General features: G+C 50.0%; 1 protein-coding gene across 1 annotated transcript in view; it reads left to right on the top strand.

Moving 5' to 3' along the window:
- Positions 1-17,457, top strand: part of LOC120917994 (EP-cadherin-like) — a 50,144-nt gene that overhangs the window by 23,665 nt on the left and 9,022 nt on the right. The window contains exons 3-10 of the mRNA XM_040329657.1: positions 10,804-11,012; positions 11,196-11,339; positions 12,540-12,689; positions 12,789-12,933; positions 13,335-13,507; positions 13,729-13,857; positions 14,729-14,911; positions 16,732-16,976. Coding sequence (XP_040185591.1) covers positions 10,804-11,012; positions 11,196-11,339; positions 12,540-12,689; positions 12,789-12,933; positions 13,335-13,507; positions 13,729-13,857; positions 14,729-14,911; positions 16,732-16,976 — 1,378 coding nt within the window. The remainder of the gene's footprint in view (positions 1-10,803; positions 11,013-11,195; positions 11,340-12,539; positions 12,690-12,788; positions 12,934-13,334; positions 13,508-13,728; positions 13,858-14,728; positions 14,912-16,731; positions 16,977-17,457) is intronic.

Here is a 17,457-nt window from a genome sequence, read left to right as displayed (position 1 = left end):
GACTCCACAAAGATTTCTGAAGGGAAAAGGGACCTTCAGGCACCCAAGTTCAACCACCAAATTATAAAAAAAAAAAAAAAAAAAAAAAATGATCAAAACGCAGATACAACTGGATCCTAAAATAAGTCTAAGTTATTTGGGAAAATCTCTCTACCGGCAGTTGGGACGGCTATTCCATAAAATCTGGGCTCCTTGGTTGGGGATGCCGGGATGATGCCCTTTGTTATCAGATGGAATCTCAGGGATGTATACTTTTCAAACTGCGTGGGGAAGGATAAGTGACGGGAAGAGGGGGAAGGATAAGTGACGGGAAGAGGGGGAAGGATAAGTGACGGGAAGAGGGGGAAGGATAAGTGACGGGAAGAGGGGGAAGGATAAGTGACGGGAAGAGGGGGAAGGATAAGTGACGGGAAGAGGGGGAAGATTGGATAGAAGTGTGAATGATGCTTTATTACAAAATTCTTTACTAGTTCTAGAACCGTTTTACCACCATTAGGGGCGTTCCATATGTAGTTATGATTTGTAGGTAAGGTGGGGGCAGGGTCTGAAAAGATGGAGAATGATGTGGTATCCATATGAATATGAAATGATATACAAGTAAGAGTATATCCAGGAGAACGGTGGTATAATTGTATTGGGCCCTCCCCTTTTTTGCTTGTTTGCAAGTTGAATTTAAATGTAGAATATTAAAGTGTAAATCAAAAACTGGTAATAAACTGAGTTAAAAAAAAAATATCTCCTTCTGGTAGCTTCCCCATGGTGGTGGGCCTCTCCTCCTCCTCCTCCTCTTCCGGTAGCTTCCCCTTGGAGGTGGGCCTCTCCTCCTCCTCTTCCGGTAGCTTCCCCCTTGGAGGTGGGCCTCTCTTCCTCCTCTCCCGGTAGCTTCCCCCTTGGAGGTGGGCCTCTCCCGGTAGCTTCCCCCTTGGAGGTGGGCCTCTCCCGGTAGCTTCCCCCTTGGAGGTGGGCCTCTCCCGGTAGCTTCCCCCTTGGAGGTGGGCCTCTCCCGGTAGCTTCCCCCTTGGAGGTGGGCCTCTCCCGGTAGCTTCCCCCTTGGAGGTGGGCCTCTCCCGGTAGCTTCCCCCTTGGAGGTGGGCCTCTCCCGGTAGCTTCCCCCTTGGAGGTGGGCCTCTCCCGGTAGCTTCCCCCTTGGAGGTGGGCCTCTCCCGGTAGCTTCCCCCTTGGAGGTGGGCCTCTCCCGGTAGCTTCCCCCTTGGAGGTGGGCCTCTCCCGGTAGCTTCCCCTTGGAGGTGGGCCTCTCCCGGTAGCTTCCCCCTTGGAGGTGGGCCTCTCCCGGTAGCTTCCCCCTTGGAGGTGGGCCTCTCCCGGTAGCTTCCCCCTTGGAGGTGGGCCTCTCCTCCTCTTCCGGTAGCTTCCCCTTGGAGGTGGGCCTTGTAGGGGTGCAGACTGGCGCTGGTTGACCTTAGGCAGTCTCGGTGTGTTTGATCCGGGTGGCCACCCATGAGAGAGATCTCGGCACAGGAAAACAACAAGACCGTTGTAGCTGAAATCATCTCTCCGACTTTACTGATAATACTATGAGAGTATATGCATTGCAAAAAGGGGAGGGAACATAATACATTAATTTGGGTAGTGAACAAAGAAATATGTTAGCAATATGTGATTGGTTAATACAGACAGCGTGTCCTGTAGAGATAATTGAGACAGCACCTGTATTAATTAATTTAATTACAAAAGGGAGAATGTTCTCACCATGAGATAAGAAAGTATACAACATTGTTTTCACCAAGGAATTTCCCACAGAACATCTCATCTGTGAGAAGAAAGATGCATCTTTTTTTTTAGCAATATCTAAAGAATGCTGCATGTATATTACAGGAAACTATTTGTACAAGGCCATTTAGAATTCTACTAAAATTGGTGAAATATTCACTCTGAAAATCTCTTAACCCTTCGCGAACCATATGTATAGTTAAGGATCCTAACTATAGAACCTTAACCCCTTACAGGCTTCTCCTCTTCCGGTAGCTTCCCCTTGGAGGTGGGCCTCTCCTCCTCTTCCGGTAGCTGCCCCTTGGAGGTGGGCCTCTCCTCCTCCTCTTCCGGTAGCTGCCCCTTGGAGGTGGGCCTCTCCTCCTCCTCTTCCGGTAGCTGCCCCTTGGAGGTGGGCCTCTCCTCCTCCTCTTCCGGTAGCTTCCCCTTGGAGGTGGGCCTCTCCTCCTCCTCTTCCGGTAGCTTCCCCTTGGAGGTGGGCCTCTCCTCCTCCTCTTCCGGTAGCTGCCCCTTGGAGGTGGGCCTCTCCTCCTCCTCTTCCGGTAGCTTCCCCTTGGAGGTGGGCCTCTCCTCCTCCTCTTCCGGTAGCTTCCCCTTGGAGGTGGGCCTCTCCTCCTCCTCTTCCGGTAGCTTCCCTTGGAGGTGGGCCTCTCCTCCTCCTCTTCCGGTAGCTTCCCCTTGGAGGTGGGCCTCTCCTCCTCCTCTTCCGGTAGCTTCCCCTTGGAGGTGGGCCTCTCCTCCTCCTCTTCCGGTAGCTTCCCCTTGGAGGTGGGCCTCTCCTCCTCCTCTTCCGGTAGCTTCCCCTTGGAGGTGGGCCTCTCCTCCTCCTCTTCCGGTAGCTTCCCCTTGGAGGTGGGCCTCTCCTCCTCCTCTTCCGGTAGCTTCCCCTTGGAGGTGGGCCTCTCCTCCTCCTCTTCCGGTAGCTTCCCCTTGGAGGTGGGCCTCTCCTCCTCCTCTTCCGGTAGCTGCCCCTTGGTCAGAATGAAGATCCGACCTGGTCTGTCTGTACACCATATACCGCTCAATGAATGGAGTGGGTCGGAAAGTGAAGGGATCATGTGTAGAAGGTTATGACGGGCTGCCAGAGCTGACCTGTCCAATGTTGGTTATGTAACAATTTTCCAGCATGCGTCCAGAGAAACTTCTGGTCCCTGTCGGATGTCGGCCCTTTCCATAGTGTGCAGATGCTGGTTACCTGCAACAGAAAATATTTGCTTTGCTCACAAAATGGTTTCCTCCATTGCTAAAATATGTACATCTTATGGCCCTCCAGCATTTACACCGTGCGTGTGCGTATTATACCTTCTGCAGGCCTAGAGTAGTTTTGGTTGCTCGCTGGGTGGAACGCGCATGCTCTCCTTGCCTCAGCCCTGCAGAATGGAAAATTCATTATGTTTTCATAAATCTCCTCGGGACTCGTACCGTGTATACGGCGGTCTAGCCTTCTGTCTTCATAACATTGAACTCTACATTATGTCATTAGTGACCATCCCACTCCCAGGGCGTCACAAGATAAATGTTCCTTTGTACCCGTGTACAGCCGCTGTCACATGTCCGCCTGCAGGGAAGAGGTCAGCAGATCTTGCCTGGAAATCTCATTCCAAAACCGTCCCGTCTGATCTGTATCCAGGAGTCCTGGCTGTTCAGCTGATGGGTGTCTGAATTCATACATGGCGTCCACCGAAGACCGGCGGATGCCATACCGGCCGTGCAAACTGCCTGTTCCTGCACAAGAGTCCACACCTTTTATTTATTTTTACTTTATTTCTTTATTGGATATTTCACAATTTTACAAAGTATAACAAAACATCCGCCACCGGAGCCCAACCCCCCCCCCCCCCCCCCCCCATAGGTTCTTTTCACCCCCTTGAGAAGCCATATATGAAGTGTAAACATTTTGGGTGTTGCCAGGGTGGAGTGGGCATCCTACGGGAGATCTGTCTGGTATTCTATTTAGATCTAAAATTCTCACCCGTTCACTTCACCCCCTCAACTCATCACCCCCCCCCCCCCCATTCCCTCGTCTTTCGCTCTTTCATGGTCTAATTTCCCTTGGGTCACTTCCCATCGTTTGAGAGGTTGTTTTTTTCTACACTATTGGAGATTACATACCGATCCCTCTTGCTTCCCACCAGGGTTTCCAAATCCTGTCCTATTTCATTAGCGCCCCTTGTGTGATTTTATATATAATTTATCCTTCAGGATTGCCCTGTTCATACCATCTAGCCATTCCCCACTAGACGGAGGTGATGCCATCTCGGGGTGATCAGGTTCCTTGCTTGGAATGAGAATCTCATAACTGCTACTTGGTGGTTTCCAATCCCTCCACTATTCCCAATAGACAATGTTTCACCTCCAGCTCAGTGGACGTTCCATACACCCGGTCGATGGTTCCAGCCACCTCCATCCAGTAGCGGAACAGTTTTGGGCATCTCCAGAATATATGAAGCATATCCCTGCCCCCCCCCCCCCTCTCTATGTCCCCAGAAGCTTTTATATAATTGAGAGAATACCAAGCTGTCATCTCCCATCAGTGAATATGAATGGCGGGCCCGGGATGTATCCGCTTTTCATGCCCCCTGGTCCTGTAAATCCACTATAGTCCTACAAACAAGCCAATGCCTATTTCCAGTTCCCATGCCAACAATGGCCGCACCCTTTCCTCTATCCTTGGCTCTACATTAAACTCCCATCGGTTCCTTCAGGACACTGTGCAGGCTGCAATATCGGGGCGCTGTGTTTTTTTTTGGAGTAAAGTGCATCCCATAGACCTTCCATTGAATTCTATCCAAGAAGGTGCAGAAAACGGTCAAGTTTTCCCAACTTTCCATCGAAACCGGACCACCTCATACTTGGGGTGTCCTTTCTTTTCCATATATAATGTATTGTGGTTGGAGTGAGTTGGACAGATGGGACTTTTCTGATTCTTCCTCTACAAGCTGATGATCGATGTGCGTTACACAAAGAGGTCCTTAATTCTCATCGTCCTCCACAGAAGAAACTCTATTTTCATACTTCAAAGTCAAAGCTGTGGGGGGAACGTCTCGTCTTTGTTCTATCTCCATGGGGGGAGGGGCGGCTCGGTTTCGATGACTTCTTAGCCTCTCGCCCCTTTCCACAATCATGGATGATAAACCGACCAGGTCTAGAACATTCTCCTCTGTATTCCGCTTTGTTTTAAGCAGAAAATGTTTTACTGGCCGCACACCATGTGAGTTGTGCATTTGGGGGGGTTTTGTTTCTTCCCCAGAGAAGATCCACAATTTTGGGGGGTCCCCAGAGATGTAATGGGCATTTTCCAATGGGGGCCACTAGTTCTGGGGACCCCAAGGAAGCCACTTAAATTTGCAGGGATGTGGATTCTTGACCTGATGGTCCCCACATACTCGCCGAACAAACGCCTTTTCCATTATTTGCCCCTTGAGTTCAATGCAGCGAAAGGAAAGCGACTCGCTCTGCGTCTTCGGGATATGCGTTGTGCTGCGTTTTTACTATATGGACTTGTGTTGGGTTTCCATTAGGAATGACTGGGATGTGACCAGAAAACGGACCCCCCCTTCGATCATTGTGTCCCTAGAGAACCTCTGTGGTGACGTGTTTGTAGTTACATTATGTACATCCTAACCTTGTGACAACCGCTCTGGGCTGCCATTTTGTTCTGCTTGGCGCTCTGCGTCGCCTTCATGGAGGAAAATGAAGTTGGGTGATTGTCTGTCGGAATAAGTGTCTGAAGATGATTTGGCACGAGCTACAGAAACGAGCAACTTCCAGACAAAGTGCAAGGCGGGGGAGGGGAGGCTGGTTTGAAGCGCCAGGGTTTGCACAGTGTGACCTTTGTTTGCTGTGAATGGAGGTTTTATTTACCTGTCGGCACCTCTACAGACGAGGAACCCTGCGGAGGTGCTGACCTGATCCTCGGCCTTCCTGTGTTTTCAGCAGATCATTCTCGGCACGTGTCGCGTTTTTTTTTTAGCGGGGCACTTAAAATGTTTGTTTTTGTCTCCAGCTATACAGAAATACAATGCAGTCTTCCCATCCCTGATCATTGCAGTGATTATGTAATATGTCCTCCTAGGGTCATGGCGGAAGGGCGCTCTGGAGGTGGATAGCTGGTCTGGGATGATGGTGATGAGATGGCACTTCTGGCAGCACTTTGGTTGGAGGAGAAGCAACTCTGAAGATAGGGGGGGGGGGGGGGGGCACCTATAAGTGCATTATGCAAAATGTAATAAGGTGCACACAAAGGGTTAAAAGCACTTACAAAATCGTTGTGTTAAGACATGATAAAATCAGAAGTCCTCATCCTGTGGCATGTGCCCATCCTCGGCGCAGTGTAGAGTCGTCCAGCAGCTGTAAAGCGTTCTTTATGTGTGTGTGGGGGGGGGAGGGGGAGAGTCGGCGGGGGAGCCTGTGTTCCGGGTTCACTGCGCGAAACACGAGGCTGATGGTGTCAGTAGGGAGAAGGGAGTGGTAGCGCATTTCGGAGCATGTGTGGCGGCTTCGTCGGACCTCTGCTGAGATGTTCAGGCTTCTTATGAAAGGCAATGTCCACCAAGCAACCCAAGTTGATGCACATAGCATGAGTGTTCTAGGACTGACTGCATGTGGGGTGTAGGAGGGCTTCCTCCAGGCACTGACTGCATGTGGGGTGGGCGAGGGCGTCCTCCAGGCACTGACTGCATGTGGGGTGGGCGAGGGCGTCCTCCAGGCACTGACTGCCGTGGGGTGGACGAGGGCGTCCTCCAGGCACTGACTGCATGTGGGGTGGACGAGGGCGTCCTCCAGGCACTGACTGCATGTGGGGTGGACGAGGGCTTCCTCCAGGCACTGACTGCATGTGGGGTGGACGAGGGCGTCCTCCTCCAGGCACTGACTGCATGTGGGGTGGACGAGGGCGTCCTCCTCCAGGCACTGACTGCATGTGGGGTGGACGAGGGCGTCCTCCTCCAGGCACTGACTGCATGTGGGGTGGACGAGGGCGTCCTCCTCCAGGCACTGACTGCATGTGGGGTGGACGAGGGCGTCCTCCTCCAGGCACTGACTGCATGTGGGGTGGACGAGGGCGTCCTCCTCCAGGCACTGACTGCATGTGGGGTGGACGAGGGCGTCCTCCTCCAGGCACTGACTGCATGTGGGGTGGACGAGGGCGTCCTCCAGGCACTGACTGCATGTGGGGTGGACGAGGGCGTCCTCCAGGCACTGACTGCATGTGGGGTGGACGAGGGCGTCCTCCAGGCACTGACTGCATGTGGGGTGGACGAGGGCGTCCTCCAGGCACTGACTGCATGTGGGGTGGACGAGGGCTTCCTCCAGGCACTGACTGCATGTGGGGCTTCCTCCAGGCACTGACTGCATGTGGGGTGGACGAGGGCTTCCTCCAGGCACTGACTGCATGTGGGGTGGACGAGGGCGTCCTCCAGGCACTGACTGCATGTGGGGTGGACGAGGGCGTCCTCCAGGCACTGACTGCATGTGGGGTGGACGAGGGCGTCCTCCAGGCACTGACTGCATGTGGGGTGGACAAGGGCGTCCTCCAGGCACTGACTGCATGTGGGGTGGACGAGGGCGTCCTCCAGGTATTGTAGTTTTTCTCCTGTAGTCCATAAACTAAAGCTGGTTATAGATGTTTGATAAAGGCAAATGCTCTCCTCCAGGACAATGGTAATCTACTCAGGCAAACTTACCTTTTAAGCCCAAGTACCATTTTCAAAATACATTGTCAAAGGGCCCCAGAGTGTTAAAGCCTGGTGCAGCTTTAAAGAAACGGTGCTTGGTCTTGCCTACAGACCATGTGCCTGACCCCCTGAAGCCTGTCTTTGCTTTTTTCGTGTCCTGTGGCTGGGATAGTCTCAAACTGTTGGCCTTGCTCTCATCACCCCAGGTGTGTTCTGGTTTGCACCCCGGGAGGGTTCTGGTTTGCACCCCGGGAGGGTTCTGGTTTGCACCCCGGGAGGGTTCTGGTTTGCACCCCGGGAGGGTTCTGGTTTGCACCCCAGCCTCTAGGCCAGTGGATGAGCTCGGTGATGTGGCATATGTGATGGGTTTTGACCAGGGAGGGCCGATCTAGTCTGTGATCTGGGGGTGCAAAGTATCAACACCCTTTAATTTTAACCTTTGTGTCTGTGCACCATTGTGGTTGGGCCTCAATGCCTCATCCCTTCTGATGCCACTTTGGGGGTGCAAGGCACCACCCTGTCATGCGACCCCCCAGGTCTGGCCCTTCGTTTGACCAAGGAGCATGCTCCTTGTTGTACTGGGATGAGTATCCTAGAACAGGACTGGCCAGGTTTCAGGCCGGAGCGGTTTAACAAATGATACGTAACTTTGGCCTCTTACCCAAGCACAGTGGTTCAGAGTTGCCCCGTGATTTTGGAACACTTTTGGGTCCCCTTGACTGGATGGTATTTTTATAGAAAAGATGAACAAGCACTTTAAAGCTCTAAATCTTGTTTTCAGTTCATGTCTTCTCCCCCTATATCCGGGTAAAACCAGTTTGGCATCATGTGCCATAACTTGTAGATCCGGTTTTGTCTCTACAACTTGCCCCCATGCCATGCGCCCGCGTAGACGGCTGAGCGTTTCATGTTTACCGGCTGCTCTGCATCTGACTTTTCCGCCACCCTCACCTGGCAGCGCTTCGATCTACAAGATTATACAGTTCTGATATTAGAATCTCCCGGGGGGGACGGAGCTTCTAATGACTTTCTGCTGCTTGGGGCCCCCAGGCGTTTCATGTCTGCACTGGCCTCTCGTGTTTATGTTCCTGGAGTTCTATACTTGGAGGATTCCAGAACCGTCCACCTGTGTTGGGAGGATGTGCCACTGAATTTAGCGACTGTAAACTGCAATATGACCCCCCCCCCCCCCAACACCACTACTGAAGGAAAGACATTCTACAGTCTGTTCCATCCAATCAGAAGATCCATGGGAGGTTGTCGGACTCGAGGTGTAGCTTGGCTTCCCTGACATCACTGGTTGTATCGGCAGTCAACTGTTCCCTATGGCAACCAAACGTGGATCGGCTTCCATCTTGTGTAGAAAAACGCCAGTTCTGGAATCTCTTGCGGACTGGTCTGTGGGTCCAAAATGAACAAATCGATTTGCTCTTTTTGTAATTATTGACCGTTCAAATTATCCTTGGAAAGTCCTTGGCAAGTATCTTCAGCCACGTATGCAGTGAATGCTGGTATAGGCATTGTGTTCAAGACGAATGTAGCCCCTTTGCCTGGCTTTATCCAGCCTTTGGCACTGTTCTTCCCCTGACACCAATGATGGGGGATTTTGTACTCTCCGAGGGCCACAGTCCATCCCTCCTAAAGTCTTAAGGACCATAAACTGGCCCTTTGGCGATCCCTGGTCTTGGGAGATGACATCTTTTCCCGGAGGTAATAGTCACACTGGTATGTTGAAGGCCTTTTATTGTATCTTTCACACCCTCTGTACCTGCCATTCATGTGTTGCTGATCCCACGCAACTCGTTTCCTGTCGCCGGCTCAGAAGATGGATGTTGGCCCGGCTGGTCTCATGTGATATCCTGATGGTAAAGCGCCACTTGGATGTCTGGCTGAGAAGTTCTTATGGGTCATGTCTACCAGCATTATTTCCGCGGCGCTTTACAATGTATAGGGGGGACAACACAATTACAATTCAATACAAAAGGTTCAGGAGGGCCATCTTATGCCTCTCTATTCCAGAATGTTCTCCTAGATCTCCCCATCTGAAGACTTCCTTGGCTTTCTTTGATCTAGCACCCAGCAAAGGTCTCGCCTGTCGTGATTGTAAATACAAGTTACTGATTTGCATGCTGTTGGCAAACGGACAGCAAAGTAGATTTCACAAGATCTCTGCCAGCATGCCGGAGCTTAAATTATGAGGTTCTCACTTATTGACATGCTGCTTACTGGGAGTATTTGGTGTATTGGAGGTAGCAGGCGCTTCCCGCTAAGACCTTAAAGGGTCTGTCCACGGAATACCAAACACGCTGTCTGCTGATGCTGATGAGCGAGTTTACCTTTCCTCAAAATGACAAATCCACGAAGTTCCTTCCAAGCTGTGGCATGTATTTTTTTTTTATTAAAGCCCCCTTGACTTTTATATATTTATAAAATTCTAGAATTGGATTTCCCCAATGCAGATTTTACCAGCTGCATGTAGTTCAAGACCACAGGCCTTCTGGAGAGGTCCTCAGAAGAGGGTGTTGCGCTCGAGCATCTTTGCAGGCTTGCAATGTCACTCTTTCTAGGACAGAAGGCAACGGTTTTTAATCCACCCGCGTTTCCTAGATCGCTCTGTTCCGAGTTTGCACATCTGCTGTGTTTTGTATTTTGCATTGAGAATGCATCAGGAGTAGCTGGAGGAACACCCTAAAGTCCCATGTGGACCGCAGCAGATTTGGGTCAGGGAGGTCTCACTTCTGATGTATTGGTGACCAGTAAGAAGCCAGAGGCTCACTGCACAACTAAAAATCTAACTATTGGCGGTCTAAACCAGCTTTGACCCCAGACAACGTCTTGGGAGACGAAACGTGTCGGGAAGGACTGCACTGCCATCACATACATGTTAATCTAAACGCTTATCTGACCTTTCGAAATGAGATCACCATCTTGATAGTCGGGTGATCCCGGTCCAGTCATTTTGAGGATTTCAAGCTTTCATCCTATCAGTTTTAACAACCCAAGCCTGGTTTGACTCTTGGAACGTAGGTACTTTTGGGTTCAAACGTTCTGGTAAGCCTACATTCTATTGGTGTCGGTTCCCCTCACTTCAGTTGTGTTTATGCACATCGTTTGCCAGCTTGATGTCTTGAACTTCTGTCCATCTTTACTCTGCATGGTGTCACTTTGCATTTGGCGCGTCACGGACATTCAATTGTTGTACTTGAGGACAATTTTTAAATTTTCATTTATTTTTATATTTGGGTTCACTACCCACATTGATTTTATATTTGATCATTTGTTTCTTTTTCACTGAGCGATACAATATTTGTTTTCCACTAAACCAGATTTTGAGCCTTAAAATATTCGACGTTCTCGCATAAATTTACGATTTGGGCTGATTTTTATTTTCTTCTAGTGAATTTTGTTGACTGCGTGGCACGGAAGCACAGCAGATACGATGTGGGGGACCCTCGATTCTTGGTGACGGAAGATGGCAGCCTGATCACAAAACGTCACGTCAAGCTTCATGGACGTGAAATCAAGTTCAATGCCACAACGTGGGACGCGCAGGGAAAGAAATACTCCGCCATTGTCACCATCAAGAGGCTTCACAAATCTAAAGAGGTATTTTGGCTTTGGGCGGCATTGGCGTTGCTTTATCATTTTGTAATTTCCAGCTAACGGGCAAAATGGGGTGGTGAGAATGCGGGAGTAGCGCTGCATCCGCTAACGCGGCGGCAATATATCTGCAGGGCTTGTACCGAGGGAAGGGGGTTATATACCTAATTGTTTTACTTTTTTGTGCAGAAAAATCATCGTAAAGGCAGACACCCCCTGCTGATCTTCCCGGAGAAACAGGCCGGCCTGAAGAGAAGGAAGAGGGACTGGGTCGTCCCACCAATCCTGGTGTCTGAAAACGCCAGGGGGACCTTCCCGAAGCGCTTGGTACAGGTAAGGGTGCCAAGGCTATTGAGTAACCTTAGAACTTCTCCAACGTTGCTTGGATCTTTTTGATCCTGAGGTTTTGTGTGTGTGTGTGTGTTCGTTCCCCCCCCCCCCCAAATCATGAGGGGGGGGGCATGTCTGGACAAACACTTATGGAAATTTGGCTTGGTGGCTTTTCTGATGGGGTTTGGACACCTTTTATGTCCCTATGGAAAAGATGGTCCACGTCCTTCCACTACAAAAAATGTACAGTGATCGGCTGCTGATTTTGTACGTTTGCCCCCCACTGACAATCGGTCTGTAATTTTATTGGTCTGTTTATAACGGTGAGAGAATAACAAATATCCAGAAAAACGCATTTCATAAAAGTTCTAAGTTGATTTGCATGTTAATGAGGGAAATAAGTATTTGATCTTTTACCAATCGGCGAGATTTTTGGCTCCCAGGTGGTGTCTATACAGGCAACAAGCAGAGATTAGGAGCACTCAAAGGGAGTGCTCCTAATCTCAGCTTGTTACCTGTATAGAAGACGCCTGTCCACAGAATCAACCAATCGGATTCCAATCTCTCCACCATGGGGAAGACCAACGATCTGTCCAAGGATGTCGGGGAGAAGATTGTAGATCTACACAAGGCTGGAATGACCATCGCCAAGCAGCTTGGTGAGAGGAGACAACAGTTGGTGGGATTTTTTTCACAAATGGAAGAGACACAAAATAACGATCACTTTCCTTCGGTTTGGGGTTCCATACAAGATCTCCCCTCGTGGAGGTTCAATAATCAGGAGAACGGTGAGGAATCCGCCCAGAACTACACAGGAGAATCCTTCTTACTGATCTCAGCCAGGACCATCGTCGCCAAGAAAACAAATCGGTAACACACTTCACCGTGTTTGGAGGAGGAATGCTGCCTATGACCCCAAGACCACCCCCTCCGTCATACGTGGAGAACACCCCCCCCCCCCCCTTCGTCATACGTAGGCTTTTTTTTTGAGGGGGGGGGGGGCGGTTCTATATCGGGTTAACCAATTTCTGGCTTTCTTAAAAAATGTATGCTCAGGGCAATCCTAGATAAAGGGGTGAGATGAATGGTCATTCTGTGTCGGGCCATTTGGATTGATACAAATCTTTTGCGTTCCTTATAGTGTGACTGCTGCAATAAAACCTTTTTTACAATTTTTATTTATTTCCCCCCCTACCTGCACAGATCAAGTCCAACAAGAATGTGAAGATCTTCTACAGCATCACCGGACAGGGCGCAGACACTCCCCCAGTGGGCGTGTTCACCATAGAGAAGGAGACTGGCTGGATGATGGTGACCGTCCCCTTGGACCGGGAGAAACATGCCAGCTACCAAGTGAGTCTCCCCTGGAGGAATAAAATGTGAAAATATCACACGGCGCCATTGCTTGTAGAATTTCGGCCACCGAGGAGTAACTGGCTTTCTTTTTTGCAGCTGCAATCTCATGCGGTCTCGGAGAGCGGTCAGCAGGTGGAAGAACCGATGGATATCATTGTCAATGTCATTGATCAGAATGACAACAGACCCCAGTTTACACAGGAAGTATTCCGGGGCTTTGTTCGGGAAGGCGTCCAGCCAGGTGAGACGGCATTCCCTGACAAGTTTTCTGGTGTTTAAAGATCTACATTTCCTTTATACAGATAATAACATATTAATGTAAACCTTTGTGGAGAGATGTTTGGTGTCCACCATCCTCCTGTCTTGTAGATGATGGGTTGGCACTCAAACCTTATTGAACCCAATGGGGGGTACGTTGATGACGTGTAACCCGTATGCGGGTCTGTAAGTGTCTGGCCATATTTTCATGGGCCCTTTAGGCTGGGGGCCATTATAAATGGATTTACCCCGAATTCACACCTTCCAATTGTATCGAACGAGGAAATTGTAGTAGTTGTGTGACTTTAAGACTAAATGGTGGAAAAATAGAAGATGCGCTGCGTTCTCAATGAGACCTTCAAGGTTTTTGTATTTTTATTCCAGGTACCCCTGTGATGAATGTAACGGCTACTGATGAGGATGACCCCACAACAGCAAATGCTATGCTTGGCTACTCCATTCTAAAGCAAACCCCTGAGGAGCCAATACCGGGGCTTTTTACCATCAACAGCGTGACTGGGCTCATCAGTGTCATTGCCGCAGGACTGGATCGAGAGGTGAGGGCTCCTTTGTATTTTTTGCATGAGCCTTGGCCGGCTGTCCCTGGGGGGGGGGGTGGGGGCGGGGAGCCTTGGCCGGCTGTCCTGGGGGGGGGGGGGGGGGGCGGCGGGGAGCCTTGGCCGGCTGTCCTGGGGAGGGGAAAGCTTTGCCTTTTGCCCCTAGAGCAAGCAGGTTGACTAAATTTTGGTTTCATCTCATTGTCCACTTTTCTCTGCAGAAAGTTCCGGAGTATACGCTGATAGTTCAGGCTGCAGATATGGAAGGCACTGGTCTGACGAACACTGCAACCGCTGTAATCCAGATAACGGACGCCAATGATAACGCACCGGTTTTTGATCCTATCAAGGTATGTGAAGGAGTTCAATGGCACAAGCTGTGTTTTTGTATGTATTGTCACATAAAATGGTGGAATTGTATCCAAAATAAGGCTTGCCTTGTGTGCTTTTAGGCCTTTAAGATGTTATGTAGACCCTTTACAATGAATGTCTCGTGGTTTTTGTTTTTTGATCCTGTTACTATGAAAGTGTTTTTTGGTAAACACAATCCTCCATAACACAATGACCACCCACCATAATGTTTGACGCACATACCCCACTAGACCTTTGAAGATACTCTGGTATCTGACACCGAGCCGTCAGCAGCAGATCCTTCAAGTCCTTTAAGTTGGGGGATGGGGCCTCCATGAATCAGACTTGTGTTTTCCAGCACATCCCACAGATGCCCCCCCATCCAAGAATAGCTTGGTGAGGAACAAGGTCTTCTCCACCATGATGGAGCTCCTTGCCATAAGGCAAAAGTCGTAACCAAGTGGCTTGGGGAACAAAACATGGAAATGTTGGGTCCATGGCCAGGAAACTCCCCAGACCTTGACCCCATTGAGTGAGTGACAGCCTGCCGGGGCCAATGGCAGAGGTCAGGAAAATGGCGTCACCTTTCCTGATTCTTGTACCGTCTTTATAGGTGGTCTAAGGCAAGCACTCTACAGGAATGACTTCATTGCCCCAGAACTGGCATGACTAATCAGCCTTGGCATGCGTACGCTAAAACAATTTTTAAGGTGGAACTGCTGCCAGAACTTTTTGTTGAAGATATTGGAGCATCTCTTGGTTTTATTGTGGTCTCATCCCCCTCTGGAGACTTCCAACATTGAAGTTTCCCTTTTTTAGATTCCTGTTGACTGTCTGGCTTCTGATTGGTTGCTTTTTGTCTTGTTGCAGTACACGGCCCAGGTGCCTGAAAACGAAGTGGGCTTTGAAGTTCAAAGACTGTCGGTAACCGATGACGACGATATGAATTCTCCCGCTTGGCGAGCCGTTTACAAGATTAGGGGCCCAGACGCCAGCTTCTTCGCCATTACCACCGACCCGGCTTCCAACGATGGCATCCTTACTACAGCCAAGGTCAGTACAGATGTGGCTTCACTGTTGTATCCGCACATTGCTTGAAAACTCTGATATGGGTAACTGGGTCCAAACAAGGAAGATGCGGGTCCAATCCTATTCAATGGAGAATTGGAGGGGGTGTTTAAGGGGAGCTCTGGGGGGGGTAAAGCGGCTTGTTAAAATGGACATTTACCTCAATACTAATCTGTAAATCTCCAGTTCCCACAACCTAAGACTAACGTATCCAGCCCTGTGAAGAAATCGCTATACAGTGGAACCTCGGATTACGAGTATAATCCGTTCCAGGAGAATGCTTGTAATCCAAAGTACTTGCATATCAAAGTGAGTTTCCCCATTGAAGTCAATGGAAAGAAAAATAATTTGTTCCGCATTGACTTCAATGGCATGCAATACTACATGCAGCCAGAGGCGTGGGGCTCCGTAGAGCCTCGGAAAGGCCTGAGGACACCTCGGAAAACCTCTGAAACATGAGTATTTCCATGTCTTTCCGATTGGCTGTGATCGGCACGGCTCTAACGCCCCCCCCCCCACCTCAGGCCAAACACGGTACTGCACACCGCTTTGCCCTGAATCCCGCTCGTTTTGTGAGACAACACTCGCAAACAGGTTTTTTTTTTTTTTTTTTTTCAAATACAGTTTTCGTATTGCGAAACGCTCGTTAACCGCAATCCGAGGTTCCATTGTACATCCCTGTTATGAAGCTGTTCCGGTCCCACGTTGAGCTGTCAGCGGCGCTGTGTAGGCGAGTGCTGGAGAGGCAGCCAATGGGAGTCCCATAGTAACACTATATGGGTGACGTCACTTCCCAGCCGTGGACGACGTCTCCTCTGCAGAGTTTCCTCCGCTGGAGACCGGAGCGTCCTCAGAAAAGGGATGTTTAGCGATTTTTCTTTACAGGACTGGATGGTTGGTCTTTAGATTGTGAATGTCTGGAGATTTTAGTATTTGAACTTTCACATTAATGTATTGGATGTAGTCGTGTCGCCGCTCTGGTTTCACGCCGGATGTTCTGTGTTTGGGATCTGGCATGCGATGTTCTCACGGCTCGTTCTGTACAGAAGTCACCATTGTGTTCTCGTCTTCTGATTCTCACCTGACTCTCTCTCTCGCGCTTCTGACCTTTTATTGCCCTTCAGCTACATTTTTACATTCAGTGTTCTGGAATAGAAAACGCACAATACAATGTCGGTCTTCAGAATATGAACCCTACAAAGGTTCTCCAGACCTGGAGGCTTGGAGTCCTTCATCCACAATGTGGCCACCTCTCTGGTGTACGGCCGCCTTAGTCTTTCACTCCAGTTACAGAAAATACATCAGAATAATGGTGACTTTAGCATTCTTACCTAAATGATGATGATCTCCTCCAACTGCTCCATTACTTCCTTTTTTTAAGACTCCTTTCACACCGAGCCCCCCGAGCATCGGTGGTAAAATACCGCTATTTTTAGCGGCACTGTACCATTGGATTTGCGGGAACGTTTTGGTTGCTAGCGGGGCGCTTTAACCCCAGCTAGCAGCCGAAAAGGTTAAAACCGCCCGCAATGCGCCACTACAGCAGAATTCTTCCGGAGGTACGGCGGCGTTGTCCATTGATTTCAATGGGCAGGAGCAGCGAGTTCACCGCTCCTAATGCCCTCCAAAGAAGCTGCTGGCATGACCTTTTCTGACACCCTGCCAGCGCACCGCAATACTGTACATAGCGGGCATGTAGCGGTGTATACACACGATATGCGGTCATGTAGCGGTGTGTAGACGCTATGCGGTCATGTAGCGGTGTATAGACGCGGTCATGTATTCCATCTTTTTCTCTCTCGTAGGGTTTGGACTTTGAGACCAGGAAGCAGTTTGTTCTGCAGATCACGGTGGAGAACGAAGAGCCTTTCTCTGTCCCTCTGCCGACATCAACAGCCACGGTCACCATCAATGTGGAGGACGTGAATGAGGCCCCGTTCTTTGTTCCTGCGGTCAGCCGGGAATCGGTATTGGAGAACCTTCCTCGGGGGGATAAGATCACTGCGCTGGTCGCCCAGGACCCCGATAAGCAGCAAAACCAGAAACTCAGGTAAAGCGCGTCTGCAGCTCTATGTAATGAACTTTTTGTGGATTATAAAGGTCTTGCAAATCTTATGTAACTTGTTTGATCCGACTGGATATTCACCAATCGGCCAATATTATAATTCCCCCCCCCTCCCCCCCTCCATAACCCATCCAGGAATGGACTCTGAGGACCTCTGAAGGTACACTGTGGTATTTGGCACCAGACCATCAGTAGCAGATCCCAGAGGTTCTCATCTCAGCAGTTGATGTGGTTTTCAGGCACGGCTGGTGACCGTACCCAGCATTACCGGGTGTGGATGAGCTTATGGCCGCCTCCCCTATGACTGTTTGGGTCTCAGTTGCTAGGCCCAGGCCCATGGGGAGGAGGTGTTACCGCTGCGCCTAGGTGGCCAAGACCAGGATTATTAGTGCCGGTTGCAGAAGTGTTTGTAGTGCGAGTATGGGGGGGGGGGATTATTGAAGACACGGGGTCACTGACCTGCATG

This window comes from Rana temporaria, chromosome 11, assembly GCF_905171775.1.
Source record: "Rana temporaria chromosome 11, aRanTem1.1, whole genome shotgun sequence".
In the NCBI taxonomy this organism is placed as follows: domain Eukaryota; kingdom Metazoa; phylum Chordata; class Amphibia; order Anura; family Ranidae; genus Rana; species Rana temporaria.
Note: the sequence above shows the minus strand (reverse complement) of the source record. Positions and strands in the feature narration are given on the sequence as shown.